The sequence below is a fragment of the Carlito syrichta genome, unplaced genomic scaffold (assembly GCF_000164805.1).
Source record: "Carlito syrichta isolate Samal-C Ts95f unplaced genomic scaffold, Tarsius_syrichta-2.0.1 Scaffold301873, whole genome shotgun sequence".
Classification (NCBI taxonomy): domain Eukaryota; kingdom Metazoa; phylum Chordata; class Mammalia; order Primates; family Tarsiidae; genus Carlito; species Carlito syrichta.
In genome coordinates, this window is record NW_007245969.1 from 228961 (window position 1) to 247649 (window position 18689).

Below are 18689 nucleotides of genomic sequence, written 5' to 3' on the forward strand. Positions count from 1 at the left end.
ACCTAACCCTTAACTGTACCCCACAAAACCATAATAAAAAATATTGATTAAAAAAATTAATAAAAAAATAAAAAATAAACAAATTGTTCAACCTTACTTATAAAAGACCCTTGCTGCACTAAAGCCCATTGTTTTAGCCCGACCACTTGGGGGATTTAATATCTATAAAATAAAAGCTTGCTTACAATAAAAAAAAAAACAACAAACCAAACATGTTTGTAATTACTGATACTAAGCTGTTAAAATCATGGAGGGTGTGTGTTAGGCAATGATTATGCTAGTCTTACAGGATCTCATAACTTTATTATTTTAATCTGTACATTAAGGTATACAGTATTAGGGTAATATTCTGATAAATTTTCAACAATAAAGTATACTTTGGCATTCAACACACAGAATGAAGTATGTTTTAGTGGAAAATATTTTTAAAAATTTAAAAGGTGGGCAACTCCCTCAGGTCCCCTCCCATTGTGGGAGCTTTTCTGTCCTCTCAATAAATCCTGCTTTCAAAAAAAAAAAAATTAAAAGGTTCCACATAAGGTTATGTTGTCTGACTGCCCCTCACCCCTGTCAGGCAAGGAATAAACAAAGTGATGGAAAGATTGAGAAGCTGACAGAGCAGGATGAAAAGGGGACTAATACTGATCTCATCTTGTAACAGCTACAGATCAAAATAAGGGTAAAAGGGAAATTAAATAGATACAAATGAGGAGGTCTCTTTTCAATCTCACCAAAAACTAGGTAGTTGACAGCGTGAAGAAAGTTATTATAAAAGTTTAGGCAACAGGTATTTGAAAATTAAGTAGCTCAAGCTAGGGTACATTGATGGGAACATAAAAGATGAGTATACAGTTTTATTCTGCACACAAAATCAACATGGCAGCAATACAGCCTCTATTCACTCAATAGGCATTTAAAATAGTCTTATTATGTAAAGGTATTGTACTAGGTGCTAGGGATATAGACATACTGCCAAAGAAATCAAATAAAATATAACAATGTCACTTTACATTTCATATGCCCATACAAAAGACAAAAGTAATATAAATTAGGATTAACAAATCTATACCCACCTCTACCACACATTTGAAATTTATCAGCTTAAAGTATACTGAAGGAATTTCAAATTACCCTAAAGAATGAACATTTAACATATGACCATAAGGTAAAATATTTAAAGGATAAAATTTTATAGCTCTTTCAAGAAAGGAAAACTACCATGAACTTTGGCCCTAGGAAGAAATATTCCAACAATATTCAGACTAATGTTTTTACTTAGAAAAACACCAACACATCAAAACATGTACTTTTCTGTGAATCACCAAAGAAAATCTCAAGTAATGTGTACTACAAAGGGTCAATAATCCACAACCGTGTTTCCTACACGTAACAACAACAAAATTCACAATTACTTATCATTAACTTAGTAGCAGAAATCCAAAATAAAACCAAAATTAGAACATGACTAAAAAAACAGAAATGGATTCTAAAACATGAAGTCAAAATATATTTGTATGGCATCCTGAAATGAATCTTAGCACTGAAATGTTTTTTGATGAAAAGCTGTTATTGTGATTATAAACATATTAATATATGTGTATGTATACACACACACACACACACACACACACACACACACACACACACACACGTTCTCTCTCACACATACACCATTTTAATAGGCAGACATCCAGATAGCCTACTTATACACTAACATGACCATATCAGGTATATATATATCTGCATTAAAAGTACACTAATAAGAAACAAGTTTTAGCACTAAAAAGACATTCACTGGCAATGAAATTACATGGGGAAAAATATGGCAAATAATATAGCAATTACTAATTAGGAGCTACACTTATTTCTTGATATTCTTTAAGCACTTGTATAGGATTCTTTGTTAGAACAAAGCTTAGAAAGCAAGACTAGTATAAGCTGAGAGGGCAGGGAAAGAAAGATGGTCCAGATCAAGGGAACAAGAGGGTACCACTTTCCATCTTTCATCTAACTCCACTAAAATTGTATAACTATACCCTTTAATTTATAAATATAAGTTACTCCCAAACTTTCTCTTTTTTTGCTGATTTGAGTTAGAGTCTCATTGTCACCCAGGCTAGAGTGCAGTAGCACACTTGTGGTCACCACAGTCTCGACCTGCAAGGCTCAGGCAATCCTTCCATCCTAGCCTTCCAAGTAGCTGGAACTATAGGTGTGCACCACCACACCAGTTAATTTTTTGATTTATTGTAGAGACAAGATCTCGCCAAGTTGCCCAGGCTGGTCTCAAACCCTGGGCTCAGGCAATCCTCTCACCTCGGACTCCCAAAGTGCTGGGATTACAGGTGTGAGCCACTGCACTTGGCCCCAAACTTTCATCGAAAATTTTTAAAGAAAATCTTCTTCCAAAAGAAAACAATTCTGGTGCTAGTCTCCACATTCTACAGCCTCTTTTACATTAAGTAATTCTGAGAAGATGCATTCAAGTTAAATAATAAAGAATACTTATTAATTTAGGTTAAAGTCTTAATTAATTTTTTGTAGATCTGACAGCCATAATTCAAATAGTAATTTGTACTAACAGAGTACAAATGTAAGTGATTCAGAAGACAATCTTTTTTCATTTTTGTAAGACAAAACAAACTAAATTAACAGCGAAAAAGTGAATATTCGACAGACCATGTAAGACTATAAACAGATTAGCTACAAGTCACTTCTTTCAATAAAGAGTTTTTATAGTACTGTTTTCAAATAACTGTTTTGGTTGATAAGCTACAATGGCATATTACAAAAATAATAACCACTACATGTATATAAAAGTAAGTTATTACTCCTAATACACTGTGAAGTTATACATTACAACTTCTGTGACGATGCAAATATTCTCTACCAGTGTTACCCAATATGGTAGCCAATAAGTCACATGTGACTACTGATAAAATGAATTTTAAATTTTTACTTAATTTAAATTAATTTAAATTTAAATAGCCAAAAGGGGCAATGGCTACCAACTTGGACAATACAATTCTAGATTGCATTTTTTGTTTACTATTATGTATAAATCTAAGTTCTTAATAAATCTCTTTTACAGAAGGAAAACTTAAAATCAAATAAGCTTTCAATTCTATTGCCTTCAAAACTATATCAATTAATTTATTTAGACCTTGTGGGCAAAAAAATATATATATATTTTAAATACTAGCATACAAGGAAATACAAAATTGTATCTGTATTTTCAGTACTTAAGACATTTTTCTCCCCCTGGAAATAATCTTGAGTAATCAGAGACCGTATTCAGCAAGCACATAAAAATAACACCAGCTTCCTCACACAAACTTACAATTTAACCAAACTTAAAAGGTAAATACCATTCCCCATTACCTTTGCATAAACAAGGGCAAAGCTATCTATTTTAAAATGCAAAACATATTTAACTAACCATCTCCCTCCCAAACTGAAAAATAACCTTTACACAGCCTTCTAAACTATACAAACTATTAATTGATAATTAATTTGGAAATAGGTTTGTAAGAAAATATTCTAAGACACTTTTTAAAAGAGAGTTGTCTAATACACCATTCACTTGATTAACAAGCAACTTTCAGAAATATATGAAATAAACAGCAAAAGAATTTATCTCTGCGTAACCCAACAGCAGTAAATTAACTACCATAAATAGTAGGTGAGAGGAAAAATAGGAAAAAAAATTCAATGGAAACTTTTTGATCTATACTCCTGAAAACAATTCAGGGTTTTTGACATAAAAGTTAAATTTTTTATGTAGTAGCTTTGTAATTTTTGTAAATTTCCATTATTTTTAACTTAGTAACTTCAACACTTAAAACTGATTGTAATACAAATGACGTCAGTAGAAATATTCTTACCTTTATTTGATTTTGATGGTTTATTCTTGATAGGTTTAAGGGAACTTCTTGATTTATCCTCTCTATCTTTAAGAAGTTTCTGAACATCATCCAAGGACAGTTTTTGCAGAACAACAACAGGCTTAGCTCCTTTATTTAGATCTTCAACTAATCCCATTTTTTCTACTTTGTCTTTTTGCTCTCCTTTCATTTCCATTTTCTTTGTCTCCTGAGTAATGTTGCCATCTTTATCCCTCTTGATTTTTGGAATGACAAAATTTTTCAATGCACCAGACCTGCCCCCCAACAAATAACTTGGAAATTCTGCCTTATTGTCAGGGTGCACTTTATTACTGTCTACTTTACTCTTGTTACTCTCTGTCCTTTTGTCATCTTTACTATTTGGTGATTTAAAACCAGGTTTATCAGGTCTTGATTTATTAGAATCTCCTTGTTTAACACGAGGACTGTCAGGTCTTGATTTTTGTTCCCCAGAAGATGGTTTTTCCCTTGAGTCCCCTGATTCATGCCTGTGTTTTCGTTCTAGTTTATCAGTTTTTGAACCATCAGATTTAATGCCATGTTCATTTCTATTAGAGGATCTCAGTGTTTCTGGTCTTCGAACCCTAGACTGTTCCCCCCGATGTCGCTCTGATTCACCCTTGTCATCTAATTTTTGTCTGCTATCATGGTCACGTCTTAGTGACTCAGATCGCCCATCAGGTCTCTGCTTTAAGGCTTCAGCTCGTTCTGATTTTAACCGAGGAGAGTCAGATTTAATATCCTGTTTGTGTTTAGACACTTCAGGTTTCTTCTCTGTTGATGGCTTTCCAGAATCCCTCCTATTGTCATGCCTGTGTTTTGGTGTTTCAGGTCGCCCTTCATTTTTTTGTTTTGGAGTTTCAGGCCGGCCCTCACCTTTTTGTTTTGGAGTTTCAGGTCGTCCATCAACCTTCTGTTTAGGGGTTTCCGGACGCCTATCACTCTTTTGTTTTGGAGTTTCAGGCCGACTTTCACCCTTTTGCTTTGGGGTTTCAGGTCTTGATTTTGTTGTTTCTGACCTGCCATTATTTTGTTCGGTGTCATTTGGTTTTGTGTCAGTCAGTCTATTTTCATTTTGTTTAGGCTCAACTATGGTGTTCTCATTTTGCTTGGATTCAGTCGTTCTACTCTCATTCTGTTTAAGTTCTTCTGTTTGGGTCTCAATTTTAGTTTCTAACTTATTTTCACTTGATTGTGTTTCCACCACTCGATTTTCATTTGGTTTAGGTTCTGACAATCTACTTTCATTTTGTTTCATTTCACTCTTTGAAATCTCAGGATCAGACTTTTTTTTAGGTGTCTCAGGATGGTTTTCTGGCATAGACTTAAGACTTCCAATAATATCTTCCTGAAGAACAGAAATAGGTGCATCATTACATTGTTTGATTTCTTCAGGCTTTTTTACGGAGTCTGAATCCTGAGTTATAGAAGCCTGAGAGTCCACTCTTCCTGCCTGATGAAGATCAATGCTAACCATTAATGCTGGCCTTGACCCATTTCCCGTAGAACCCGTCTCCTGAGAAGCTGGTCTATTACCTCCTGTAGCACCCCCAGCCTCCTGTGGGTAAGAATCTTGCTTTCTTTTTTTCAAAGGCTTATCTGAAATTTAAAGATAAATATTCAATATCAGTAATAGACATGTATTCTTATTAAAAACCCTATGGACTTTGACTATGTTTTTAAAGTTATAATGTATTTTAAAAGTAGTGAATATAAATGTAAATATGCATATATAAAATAGTAAGCACGAAAGACAACATTTTGAAAACCAAGGTTTGAGGAAATATTCATGCTTGATGGACCTCAATAAATATTAATGACTACAGTAAAAAGAATTTAATAGCATACTTTAAAAGTATATAAATAAGCGCAAGTGTAGAATTTGTACATCAAATACAAACACATTTATGTTCATATATGTTAAGGATAAATCAGGTTTTTAACATAAGGCGACTAGTTATAAGTCATATATTCTCACTCAGGATAATTTTAACTGTTAATCAAAAACTACAAAGAGCTCCACATATGCCAACATACCAAACAGGAAATATATGCTTTTACTACATCTAAGATAAGCATGGAAAAAAATGAAATTTGAAAGAAAATAAAAACCATGCCTTCAGAAACAAAAATAAATGGGGTCTATACTGGCCTCAGAAAGACATAATTTACAGTATTCTGAAACATAAAGACAAACACACACCACCACAATAAAATGTTAAGGTAATTTTAACATCTATATACTTCTGTGCATGATTCCACTTTCTGACTCAAGAGGTTGCTAGATTATTTTCTATAAATTGAATCTCCTGTTAGGTCTTGGGAATAGTTATATTATAGCACCTCATAGCACCTCGAGGTTTTGCCTTCTTTTATTTATTTGTTGAATTGCTTGATGATGTTTTAAAAGTCATATGTAGTCACTTTAACAAGACAACCTCTAGAATCTCTTGTAATATTCACTAACGTATAAATCATGTAAAGAAAACTGTCAGAAGGTTAAAAGTCAAAATGATAACGGAAAAACAGTCCCTTATTGTTACAGAACCAAGTTCTGAATTTTTCTAATGGTAATGCTTCTTTTATACACCAAAGTTCCATCGTTTTCCTCTTAAAGAAAGTAGTTCATTCCAGTTTAAGATAAAATCAAATGCAATTAAAACTTACTTCTGATATTTGTTAAACATATTTTATAAAATTAAGGTTATTCTGCTCCTTCAGGTATTGAGAAGTGAAATCTATCATCACACATGCTCTATTTGCAAAACACTATGATAATTATAATAAAGTATGTATTATTATTAGATTGCTTTCCCTAGTTAAAACTAACATGGTAAGAATTTATATGAAGCTTTCTGCATCAATACCTTTTTAAAAAGCACTCAGAATACTAAATTTATGTTTATAGAATTCTCTTTCTGAATGTTCTGCTATACAAAATGATCTCTATATCTTGCCATAGAGCATTGCCAAACAATTACTATCTCATAAATAAGAGCTTTATCACCTTATACTTATCCCTTAAGCCTTTATGGCAAGGGATTAGAAATTTAAATAGTATAACCCAGATTTCGATATTTTCAATGAAATACACATTGTAAAAATAATTAATAAGGTAACCTAATGATACTTAAGAACTACAGTGACACAGGTCCAAGGGGTCTGTGGCTTACTCTTCTATTAATTTAAGTAATCTGTCTTCAGAAAAGCATTAAAATAGCTTAGAAGGCTGATTTTTATTTTTTTAAATCATTTTTTATTTTTTATTTATTTTTTTCTTTTGAGTTGGAGTCTCACTCTGTCGCCCAGACTGGAGTGCAGTGGCCACTTCCGGCCACCACAGCCTCGCCTCCTGAGCTTCCGCGATCCTTCCGCCTCAGCCTTCTGAGTAGCCGGAATTACAGGCATGCGCTACCACACCCGGCTGATTTTTGATTTATTGTAGAGATGAGGTCTCGCTGCCCAGGCGGGTCTCGAACCCGCGGGCTCAGGCAATCCACTCACCTCAGCCTCCCAAAGGCGCGGGATTACAGGCTGAGCCACCGAGCCCGGCTCAGAAGGCTGATTTTTAAAGGGTTACAACTACTCAAGAGTTTATATATACATCATTAACCTCAATCCAATTTACCTTTTGTCACTAAAACGGAAATTCAGCAAATAAGTTAATTTTAAAGAAATGATCATGTTTGATTTAAACTATGGATTCTATGATTATAATTTAAGAAATGAAAGCATTTGCATGTAAGTAATGTATTTAGATTGGGGAAGATCTTAAATTTTTTTTCACTGTACGTAAAATATTTCTAAATACAAAGTTTTAATTGTTCAGCTATTGAAAAGTACTCCACTTTTTCTACAAACTTAGAAATATTCCATCACTGTTACAGGGGTTCTTAGATATGTTAAGAGCACATGTGTTCTGATTTACTTGGTCTGATTCAATTACATCGTGAACTTACTCCTGTAAAATGGCTATGAATCTGTATAGGTTATCTTCTGTACCGACTGCCTACCTAATTTTGTTATCAGTCTTCAGTACATCACAACATTCACTTAACGATGAAAAGTCATCTTTATGAAGAATCATTTTAGTATCTGTGACACTGATTACCTTTAAGCCCTCTTCAGCATTGGGAAGTGTAAGATTAGCTATTAGAATGCATATTTTCCTGAAGAAAATGCATATGAAAGGATTATCATAATCTCAAAACCAACACTTATCATCCAGATACTTTGAAAATATGAACCAGCCCTTACAGAAATTCTGAACTCAATTACGCTTAGAAGAAAAACAAACTACATATCACTTACTTAAATCACTTACTTATTAACTAAGTGATAAATGAAAGCACTTAAAGGAGAAAGTATAACTGTATATACATAGTTACCAATAATGAAAACATCCCACTCCTCAACCACAGTGCAGACGCAGTAGCTAACTGTCCTATTCCTGTCCCAAAAACCAGTCTCTTATTCCAAATAGCAGTAGGTAATAATTTACTTCTTTATAAGGGTTACACAGTGCAAGAATATTGTAACGTTATAAAAAAAACATTAGTGAAGCTAAGCCATTCCTTCTGCTTGCTAACATGGAAAGTGGACCTTGGGAAAAGATGAAATAGGCAAAGATAAACAAAAGAACTTTCTCTTTGACAAAAGAAAGCAGGAATTTTTAGCACGTAAAAGAGATATTAATATCTATGATAGGTCATCCCAGAAGCAAAGATGAATAGCCTTTTAAAATTAATTTATGTAATTACAGATGCTAAAAGTATGAGCAAAAAGATTGAGAAAAAGGTCCTTTTGGAATATTATAAAATATTAGGTTACAGAGTTACCTTATCAGCATATATACAGAACTGGCCAAAGAAGAGAACAGGTCAAAGGGACGTAAATATCTTGCAGCCAGAAAAATGTCCTCTGTGTGTTAGACAGGGGCATATTAGGGTCTACCAGCCTAGGTAGACCCTAGGGTAGTCTTAAGACTACTCTACTCCTTTTCTTGAATTCCACAATTATCAGCAATGTTTGCAGAATTATCTAATCTTATAAGGTCTAGCTATTTATCTATTTCTTTTCTGAGTTGGAGTCTCACTCCGTCGCCCAGGCTGGAGTGCAAGTAGCATGCTCACAGCCACTGCAGTGTTAACCTACTGGGCTCCGGTGATCCTTCCACCTCAGCCTTCCGAGTAGCTGGAACTTACAGGCGTGCACTACTACGCCTGGCTAATTTTTTGACTTATTGTAGAGATGAGGTCTCGCCAAGTTGCCCAGGATGTTCTTGAATCCATGGGCTCAGGCAGTCCTGTCACCTCAGCCTTCCAAAATGCTGGGATTACAGGCTTGAGCCACCGTGCTCAGCTGGTATAGTTGTTTAAAAAAAAATTCTGGTTATTTAATAAAACACTTCTCTCAGAGTAAACAAACATATTGACAAACAAACTCAGACCACAGAGTAAAAACCAGGAGACCAGACAAGTAGTTTTGTTTGCTTCATATCACCAGTAATATAATAGTTATAAAAGCATTCTCAGTGCTCAACCTTAGAATACATTAAATGTCAGTTTTAGAATTTAGTTCTAATAAGTAAAAATTATGGTATCTAGTGATGAATTTATTTCAAGGAAGTATTTCATCTCTTAAGAGCTAATTATAAAACTACCACTTTAGAAGAATTTTGCTTTTATTTATGACCTTACCTACAAGCTTGGGCCAGTATATACACCTTTAATATCAAAATCTCAAGATAACTTTCTACATTAAAAAACACTATCCCATCACACAATGCAGAGATGAATGCAAAGAGTCAAGGTTCAATTCAAAAGTGTTAGATAGTACCAAAATTCCAAAAGTTTTCAAATATAATCATGCATCGCTTAACAATAGGATACGTTCTGAGAAATGCATTGTTTGGTGATTCCTTTATTGTGTGAACACAAACCTAGATGGTATAAGCCTACTATATACCTAGGGTACATAAGACAGCCTATTGCTCCTAGGCTATATAACCTGTATAGCATGAAACAGAATACTGCAGGCAATTGCAACACAATAGTATTTGTGTATCTAAACATAGAAAAGGTACAGTAAAAATAAAAATATGATATTACAATCTGATGGGACCACCATTGTATATGTGGCCCAGGGTTGACTAAAACATCATTATATGGTATTGACTATAAATCCATGAAATAATAGTAACATGGCTTTCAGAAAACAAGTTAGAAATGACAACAGTAATATGAAGTCAGCAAAACCTACTTTAATCTTTATGTGATGGATAACGATATCTTTACCAAAATTGTAAAGCTCTGCTCATTCAACTTTTCAGTGATCTCTGCTTTAGCTACACAATCACGATTACAGAGAAAACTGTTTAGAAAATTGAAAGCAAATATACAAGTTTCTGCAAGAATAGTGTATTTGTTGATTTTGTTTTATTTTCCCAAAGAAAAGTTAGTAGTATAAGATAAGTTTGCTAATAGGCAATTAGACCTATTTACTACCCTTATTTTAATTTCCATTTGTTGAAACTTTGGTTTCAACAAATATGATACAATACAATAAAAGTTCAAAAAAAGTAAAAGAAAAAAAAAAGCTCACCATTCCCTATGTTTTTGTTCCTATCAATAACTACTAAAAAAAATCATAAAAAATTACATTCCTTTTTAAGATACATTTTTCCATAATAGATTCAATGCATACAAAAATTCAGTTTCAAGACAACTAATATTTGTTTTTTTTGGTCAGGCAATATGGTATGTTTATTGCTAAATTAACTGTATTAAAATTCTGTAATGTTCAGTAGGTTAATATTATCAAAAAAGGCTGAATAACCCTGTTCTCTTTACGTGACATGCACATACTTTTATAATAGGCTAGAGGAGGAGATACACTTTGGAACCTATGTATTTATTTTCTGAAACTCACACTATAAACAAAAAAGAAAAGGTACAAACCACATTTCACCCTTAGCATCAAAGATTTACTAGTTAAAAAATAAAAATTCCAGTTCCCTAGCCAATGAAAGGAAGACTTCTAGCAATCTCTTTATTTGCACCTATTTCTGATTTATACAGTTTACAAACAGTATAGTATGACAATGAAGAAAAATTGTTCAGTTTTCTTCAGTAGCATTAAAAAGAGCCAAATGACAGATAAGATATATAATATTAATCTTCAGCATGTTTCTCAGCATAGGACACAATTATCTAGTGATGATCCATCCAACAATTAACATCATATATAAAAATGAGCTCTGCCCAACATCAAGAGGTTTTGTTTTATAATTACTAATTAAATAAAATATAAGAACTGAAAAATAAACATTTCAATCATAAAACTAAATCATAAATTATGCTTTTGATATAGATGTTCAAATATATATATACATTTGTACAGAAATCAAGTTTATAATTTACATCACTAATTCCAATCACGATTCATCAGTCTCTCTTAAAATATTCATGAGATTTTGTACACAGCATACACCAAAGAATTAAGAACTCACTAGGGACTTACTTTTTATTTGATTATAAAGCCCAAAGAAAGCTCATAAACTCATAGACCAGGTATGTCTTAAAACTCCATCCTAACATATTAGTCAGATATAAAGGAACACTTAATTGCAATCACCATCAAAAGATTCTTAATCCTTAAGGTTTGTTATTTAATATTAACTTAAACACTTTCCATAATTTGTTTACTAAAAAAAAAAAAAAATCGACAGTATTAAGACAGCATTATAAGCCAAGTGAAATATCAACCTGCTTAAGAAGTATACAAACTTTTCTTAAATGAAAATGCTTCAAAACAATTCAATAGCAGTTACCCTTGTTTTGGCAGAAAAAATTTGAAGATACACAGCTGTATTAACAATTTGTGGAAAATACATGTGATATAGAAATGCTAATGATCATTTTAGTAGAAAAGCACAAATAAGTAAAATCATATAGTACATAATGGGTGACACACCTGCAATAGAAAATTACCAAATCTCAGATAGTTGCTTCAGATAAAAAAATGAAATTAAGAGATTAACTTCTGAGGTATGAATATTAGTAGTAATAAATGCTTAGAAGAGACATAAATTATACAAAATATAATGACAAAAAAGTAACGTAAAAACGTTTTGACACTATAATTACACATTTGCCTAATGATAAAATGGTAAAAATGAGATTACCTTTATCTTGAACTTCTTTTGAGAAGCGCTCCCTTTCAATAGCTGATTCTCTCTCTATTCGCTCAATTTCAGCCAATGCATCCAATTCCACTTCATCATATATAGGTCCCTGTTGTGATACCTGTTGCTGATTCTGTACCACAGAAGTCTGGGGTTGTTTTGTAGCAACTGAAGTGTTCTGTTGTAAAACAGGCACTTGATTTGCTGGAAGGAATGCTGTTTGTTCTTGCTGCGACAAACACTGAGCAGCATTTAGTGGGCGGTTTATATCCTGTGGAGTAATGGGTGTTTTTGAAGTCTGTCCCGGGTACTGCACATTAAAAGGAATATCATTTTCTGAAACATTGCTATTTTCCATACCAGAAAGTATATCCTCTTGCTGGTCCATGTCTGAAGACCTTACACGAGAAAGTCTTAATGTAAGTTTAGTAGAGTCCTTGGATGGAGAACTAATTATATCATACATTGCAGCTTTCTCATTTTGCTCTTTTTCATCCTTGCCTAATTTCATTTTCTTTTGCTTCTTTTGTTTTCTTTCTGGAGAATCTAGCAAGATATCTGGTGGAACATCCCGAGGTGATGAACAAGGTAAAGTCTGCGACTGTAGGATTAAAGATGGTCTTGATCCTAGAAAAACAATTCAATGGAAATGAACAATTGTGCTAGTTTCACATTTTCTTACAGTGTGGTAGAAATACTAAATAAGTAATGATATAATAATGCTATAAAGAATATTAAGAAATTCTCTAATCCAAGCAACTTATTTACAAAAGATAAAAAGAAAGCCTAAAGACTTGTCCCACATAGCTGGTTGCTGGTAGATAACTGATCTAGGTTTGAATCTAAGTGTGAGTGTTCCATCTTTCAGAGCAGTATTATTTCTATTTTTGTGCCCATAAAGTATAAATACTTACCTTTAAAAGGATAAAAGTTTATTGTTTCTAAACACGATATAATACAAGTATTTGGACATGACCACCTGTCTGTATTCTTTCACAGATTATCTAGGAAAATGAATATATCCTAATGCGTGAAGTCAGAATATGTAAGACTTTGTCAAACTACACAAAAATAATAAATTAACCCTAGAGACTATATGCATACAAAGACTAATGGGTTGATAAAAAAAAAAGAAAATGGGAAATTCATCACTATTAGAGTCTTTGCTTACTTCAAACACTAGTAATAAAGTATTAATTTATAGCTTGAGGTGGTCTTCTCTTTTTCCCTCCTTTTTTTTTTTTGAGTTGGAGTCTCACTCTGTCACCCAGGCTGGAATGCAGTGGCATGCTCATGGCCACCGCAGCCTCGATCTGCTGGGCTCAGGTAATCTTTCCGCCTCAGCCTTCCAATCTCCCTCCACTTTACATTATTTACATACTCTCTAATCTTTTTTTTTATTAGAAAACTTCACAAGTCCAACAGGCTCAATAAAATACCTTGAACTCAGACTCTGTTAAATGAACCAATGCTATATGATGCAGGGAAGTGTTAAAAATAAGCCAAATCTGATGGAAAAAGTCTCCTAGTTAACAAGCTGTTAGGTGAAGAAAAAGAGCACAGATATACTTCAGAAGTAATCATATAATTGTGTCTGAATAATGTATATAATACATTTTTTATCGCTACACTATTTATAAAAAATTCTAAACCTTGCAGGAAATTGTAAAAATTGGTCAACATACAATTATTTACTGAAATAACTTAAACCTAGACCTGTCTTAAATTAAGCCCTTAGTGTTATTATAATTTTCCCATGATACACAAAGGTCAACTTTTAATTAACAATGTTAATATATTTTAAATGTTATATATAAAAATATAACTTTTAGCCGGGCTCAGTGACTCAGCCTGTAATTCCGTGCTTTGGGAGGCTGAGGTGAGTGGACTGCCTAAGCCCGTGGGTTCGAGACCCATCAGGGCAACTTGGCGAGACCTCATCTCTACAATAATTGAAAAATTAGCCGGGTATGGTAGCACATGCCTGTAGTTCCAGTCACTTGGAAGGCTGAGGCGGAAGGACCGCTGGAGCCCAGCAGGTCGAGGCTGTGGTGGCCGGGAGCGTGCTACTGCACTCCAGTCTGGGTGACAGAGTGAGAGTTCAACTCAGAAAAAACAAACAAACAAACAAACAAACAAAAAAACTTTTAGGAGAATACATCTGTTGAATAAAGTGAGATGTAGATGTAGCAACAATTTACCATAAACGTCAGTTTGAAGTTATATCAATCATTGTTTTGTTTTGTTTTGTTTTAGACTGAGCCTGTATGAGACAGTAAAAAAGAATGGAACACTTTGGATCACCGATTTTGTGTCAGGGTGTTTTACATACCAATATTTAAGTTTTATAACATTCTGGAGTACTATTATCACCATTTTGCAGAAAAGGAACATGAAGCTTATAGAGATTAAATTTGCCCAGGTCAAGCATGGAGGCTGAGACAGGAGGACTGCTTGAGCCCATGAGTTCAAGCCCAGCCTAGGCAACATAGCAAGACTTCTATCAAAAAAAAAATATTCTCCAGGTGTGGTGGCACACATCTGTGTTCCCAGCAACTCAGGAGGCTAAGGTGGAAGGACTGCCTGAGCCCAGGAAGATGAGGCTGAGGAAAACTGGGATGGCTCTACCTGCACTCTATCCTGTGTGATAGAAAGGGGATCTCGACCCCTCAAAGTAAATAAATAAATAAATAAAATGAAAAAAGAAAAAAAAAAATGTGCCCAAGGTTACGTAGCTAGCAAACTTGAAAAATTTAAAACAAGATTTGTCTATGTCTGAATTGTAATACACCATTATGTCTTCCTATTGAAATTTTATGTGGCAAATTATATACACTTTAAAATAAACATCAAATTCTAACAATTCACCTAAAAATCAAGTTAGGCTAACTGACAATGTGCTCAAAACTAGTTGGAAAATATGACAGGACTTGAGGTTTTTTTTTTTAAAGAAAGGTAGATTTATTAAAGGAAAGATACGTTGTGAAGGGCACAAAGGGCAGGACAACAGCGAGAATGTCTGCTGCCAGAACCTCAAGCTTTTGATGAATAATATATTCATGAGATTATTTGTTCTAAAGATTTCTGTTCCTTTCTAAAGTTATCAGTCAACCCACCTACACACATACCTACCAACCTACCTGATCTAGAGTTAAAAGAAAAGCAAGCTAGTTAGTTAGATCACCTTTCCCCTAATTATGTCTCCCCAGCTGTCTAAATGACTTCTCACTCTGACAACACTTGTGGGGTATGTACCCAACTTTGATGCCTAACCTACAAATAGATACTGGAAGATGTTCTGTCTTTCAGAAGCTGGGTTTTTACCCCTGGAAATTGATACAATTACAGAAATGACATGGCTATAAAAGCTCAGTTTTCACCTTATGAAAAGTGTCCCTGATAATCTGTGAAAAAAAAGATTTTTATCATATAAGGCAGATCTGAGGAAAAATATCTTTACTGTATATTTTAGACGGCTATAATTAGAAATTCTCTCTGTAACCCAGCACTTTTGGAGGCCAATGTGGGAGGACTGCTTGAGTCCAAGAGCTCAAGACCAACCTGGGCAACATAGCAAGACCTTGTCTCTACCCCAAAAAACCACAAAAATCAGTCAGGCATGGTGGTGTATGCCTGTAGTCCCAGTTACCCAAGATGCTGTGGGATTGCTCGAGCCCAGGAGGTAGAGGCTGTGGTGAGCTGTGACTGTGCCACTGTATTCAAGCCTGAATGACAGAGTGAAATCCGATGGGGGGAACCCATCATGGAGTAAGAAAATATACTACCAGCCAAACTGCAATTAATTATAAGCTAATTTTAAAAAGTAGAATACAGTATTCTCTTCCAATCAACTTTGGTTATTAAAATTATCAGACTATAATTTTAAGTATTTTTTTAAAAATAGCCCAATCTGGAATTACATTTACAATTTTGTGAATCTGTTACAGACAGAAGATCATGCAAGGTTCTTTGGGAATTTAAAGATAAACAAAATTAATGAACATAAAACAGTACAGAATAAGTTCTTTGAAAAAAATAAACTAGTGGCTATTTAAACTTAGATCTGGAAGAACAGAGAGGGTTTTAACAGGCAGAGGTGAAAGTAGATGTGAGAGATTTAAGAAGGTCATACAGAAAAGACTAGACTTACTACATGATTAAAGAGTTAAAAAAAGACTTTATAATGATTTAAAAATTTTAAGTAAAAATGATTCTGGACTGGAATAGCACTAGCAGAGCTGGGAATGGCAGAAAGAACAGTGAAAACACTTTTGAACATAAATTTTGAAATACCAGTTAGGTTTGAAGGAAGTTTTGTGTGGAAATGAAGAATTACAACCTTGGAGACAAGACTAGAGCCAAAAATTGATTTAGGAATTCTGTTCACAAAAGTAATCAATGTTGTTATCAAAACTGAGTACACACACACACACACACACATACACACACACACACACACACACACACAAAGTATAATGGAGGATGAAAAGTCTAATTATAGAAATCTTGAGAAATAGGAATAGAGCTAGGCTGGGTACAGCGGCTCACATCTGTAATTGCAGCACTATGGTAGGCTGAGGTAGAAGGGTTGCTTGAGGTCAGGAGTTTGAGACCAGTCTGGGCAACATAGTGAGAATGTCATCTCTACAAAAAATTTTAAAATTAGTTGGGCGAGGTAGCTCGTGCCTGTTAATGCCAGTTATTTGGGAAGCTGAAGTGGGAGCATTGCTTGAGTTCAGGAAGTTTGGGATTGCAGTAAATTATTATTATTATTATTATTTTTGAGTCAGAGTCTCACTCTGTCACCCAGACTGGAGTGCAGTGGCCGCTTTCGGCCACTGCAGCCTTGACCTGCTGGGCTCCAGTGATCCTTCCGCCTCAGCCTTTCAAGTAGCTGGAACTACAGGCGCGTGCTACCATGCCTGGCTAATTTTTCAATTATTGTAGAGATGAGGTCTCGCCAAGTTGCCTAGGCGGGTCTCAAACCCCGCGGGCTCAGGCAATCCACTCACCTCAGCCTCCCAAAGTGCTAGGATTACAGGCTGAGCCACCGAACCCAGCTTGCAGTAAGTTATGATCACACCGGTGCACTTCCTCCAGCCTAGGCAACAGAGTGAGCCCTGTTTAAACATACAAACAAATAAGAATAGAAGGTTGGGCTTGGTGGCGCAAACCTGCAATTCCAGCACTTTGGGAGGCTGAGGTGGGAGGACTGCACAGAAGTTTGAGATCACTCTAGGCAACATAGCAAGAATGGGTCTCTATAAAAACAACAACAACCAAAAAACCAAACAAACAAACAAAAAAAAACCTCACACTAATGAACCAGGCCTGGTGACGCACACCTGTAGTCTCAGCTACTCAAAAAGCTGAAAGGGAGGATTGCTTGAATCTAGTTCAAGGCTGCAATGAGCTGTGATCGTGCCACTGCACTCAGCCTAGGTGACAGGGTGAGATGTCAACAACAACAACAAAAGATCTAATGAAGAAAAAAAAGAAGTATCAATGAGAGAAGTAGGAGAAAAACAGGTGAGCTCAACACAAAGTAAGTTTTTTGCAAGGATGAAGAAGGCTGAAAAGTCTGGAAGGTTTTGGTTTGAAAAGTCTACTACTGGGACGGGAATTGGGGAGGGGTGGGGGGCATCCAAGGAGTGCTGTGCATGGGAAGGTGGCCCCTCAGTCCCCGTCCCAGGGTGGCCATGGGCATCAAGTGGCGGCCATCTGGGCTGTGGACCTCTCCCCCACCACAGGAGAGGGGAGAGGGCTGGGCCAGGCAATGCCCTTGTGCTCCTCCCCGCATAAAAAATAGAAAGGAAAAAAAAAGAAAAGAAAAGACTACTGGATTTATCAATGAGAATAATACCTGGAAGTATCTGATAATACTATCGATAGTTTACTGAGATTTAAAGAAAGTGGAAGAGGAATGAATCAAAGAATAGGGGCAGATTTAAATCCTCTAATCTAGATCAGATTTTTTTTTGGTTTTTTTTACAATGAAGGAAAAAAAAGTAACTTTTTGGTATCTGCTTTAAAAAGTTTCAGTTCTTTACTCAATTTGAGATATGAAATATACAGAAAGGAAAAAAAGAAATTTTATTTACAATAATACCTTTAGGAGTTCCATCACTTCCAGCAGGGGAACATACTGGCTGTGGAGACCTCATGGGAAAAGATGCAGCATTCCTCATTGTTGAAGAATCTCCATCCTAAGAATAAAGCAAAAAATTTATATGTTGAATGTTAGGAGAGACTTTTTAGAAATCTTAAAGAGAACCAATAAAAGACATAAATTACTGACAGGTAAAGTGTTGGAATTCAAAAGCATAATTCTTCTGCACTTTCCTGTTTTCTTCTTGGTATATCTTAGAAGAACTGAAACTGTATCCAAAAGAATCAACAGCCTAAGCATGGCAATGAATAAGAAAATCGGTATTACTAGTATGCTCCATTTTTGTTTGCCATTGTCTACAAAAGGAGCTATGACTACCCTACCAAGTTGTAAATGTCTTGAGGGCAGTGTTCACTGTCATCAGTGTTATCCTTAAACACATGCAGCTTACGTAAAACACAAGCAAATCAATAAAAAGACAAATTTCTAC

At 34.8% G+C, this 18689-nt stretch overlaps 1 protein-coding gene across 1 annotated transcript in view; it reads right to left on the reverse strand.

Moving 5' to 3' along the window:
• The window catches only part of NIPBL (NIPBL, cohesin loading factor), a 193958-nt gene that overhangs the window by 81586 nt on the left and 93683 nt on the right, over positions 1 to 18689 (reverse strand). The window contains exons 8-10 of the mRNA XM_008055534.2: positions 18200 to 18296; positions 12091 to 12717; positions 3885 to 5504 (exon numbers count right to left, since the gene is read on the reverse strand). Coding sequence (XP_008053725.1) covers positions 3885 to 5504; positions 12091 to 12717; positions 18200 to 18296 — 2344 coding nt within the window. The remainder of the gene's footprint in view (positions 1 to 3884; positions 5505 to 12090; positions 12718 to 18199; positions 18297 to 18689) is intronic.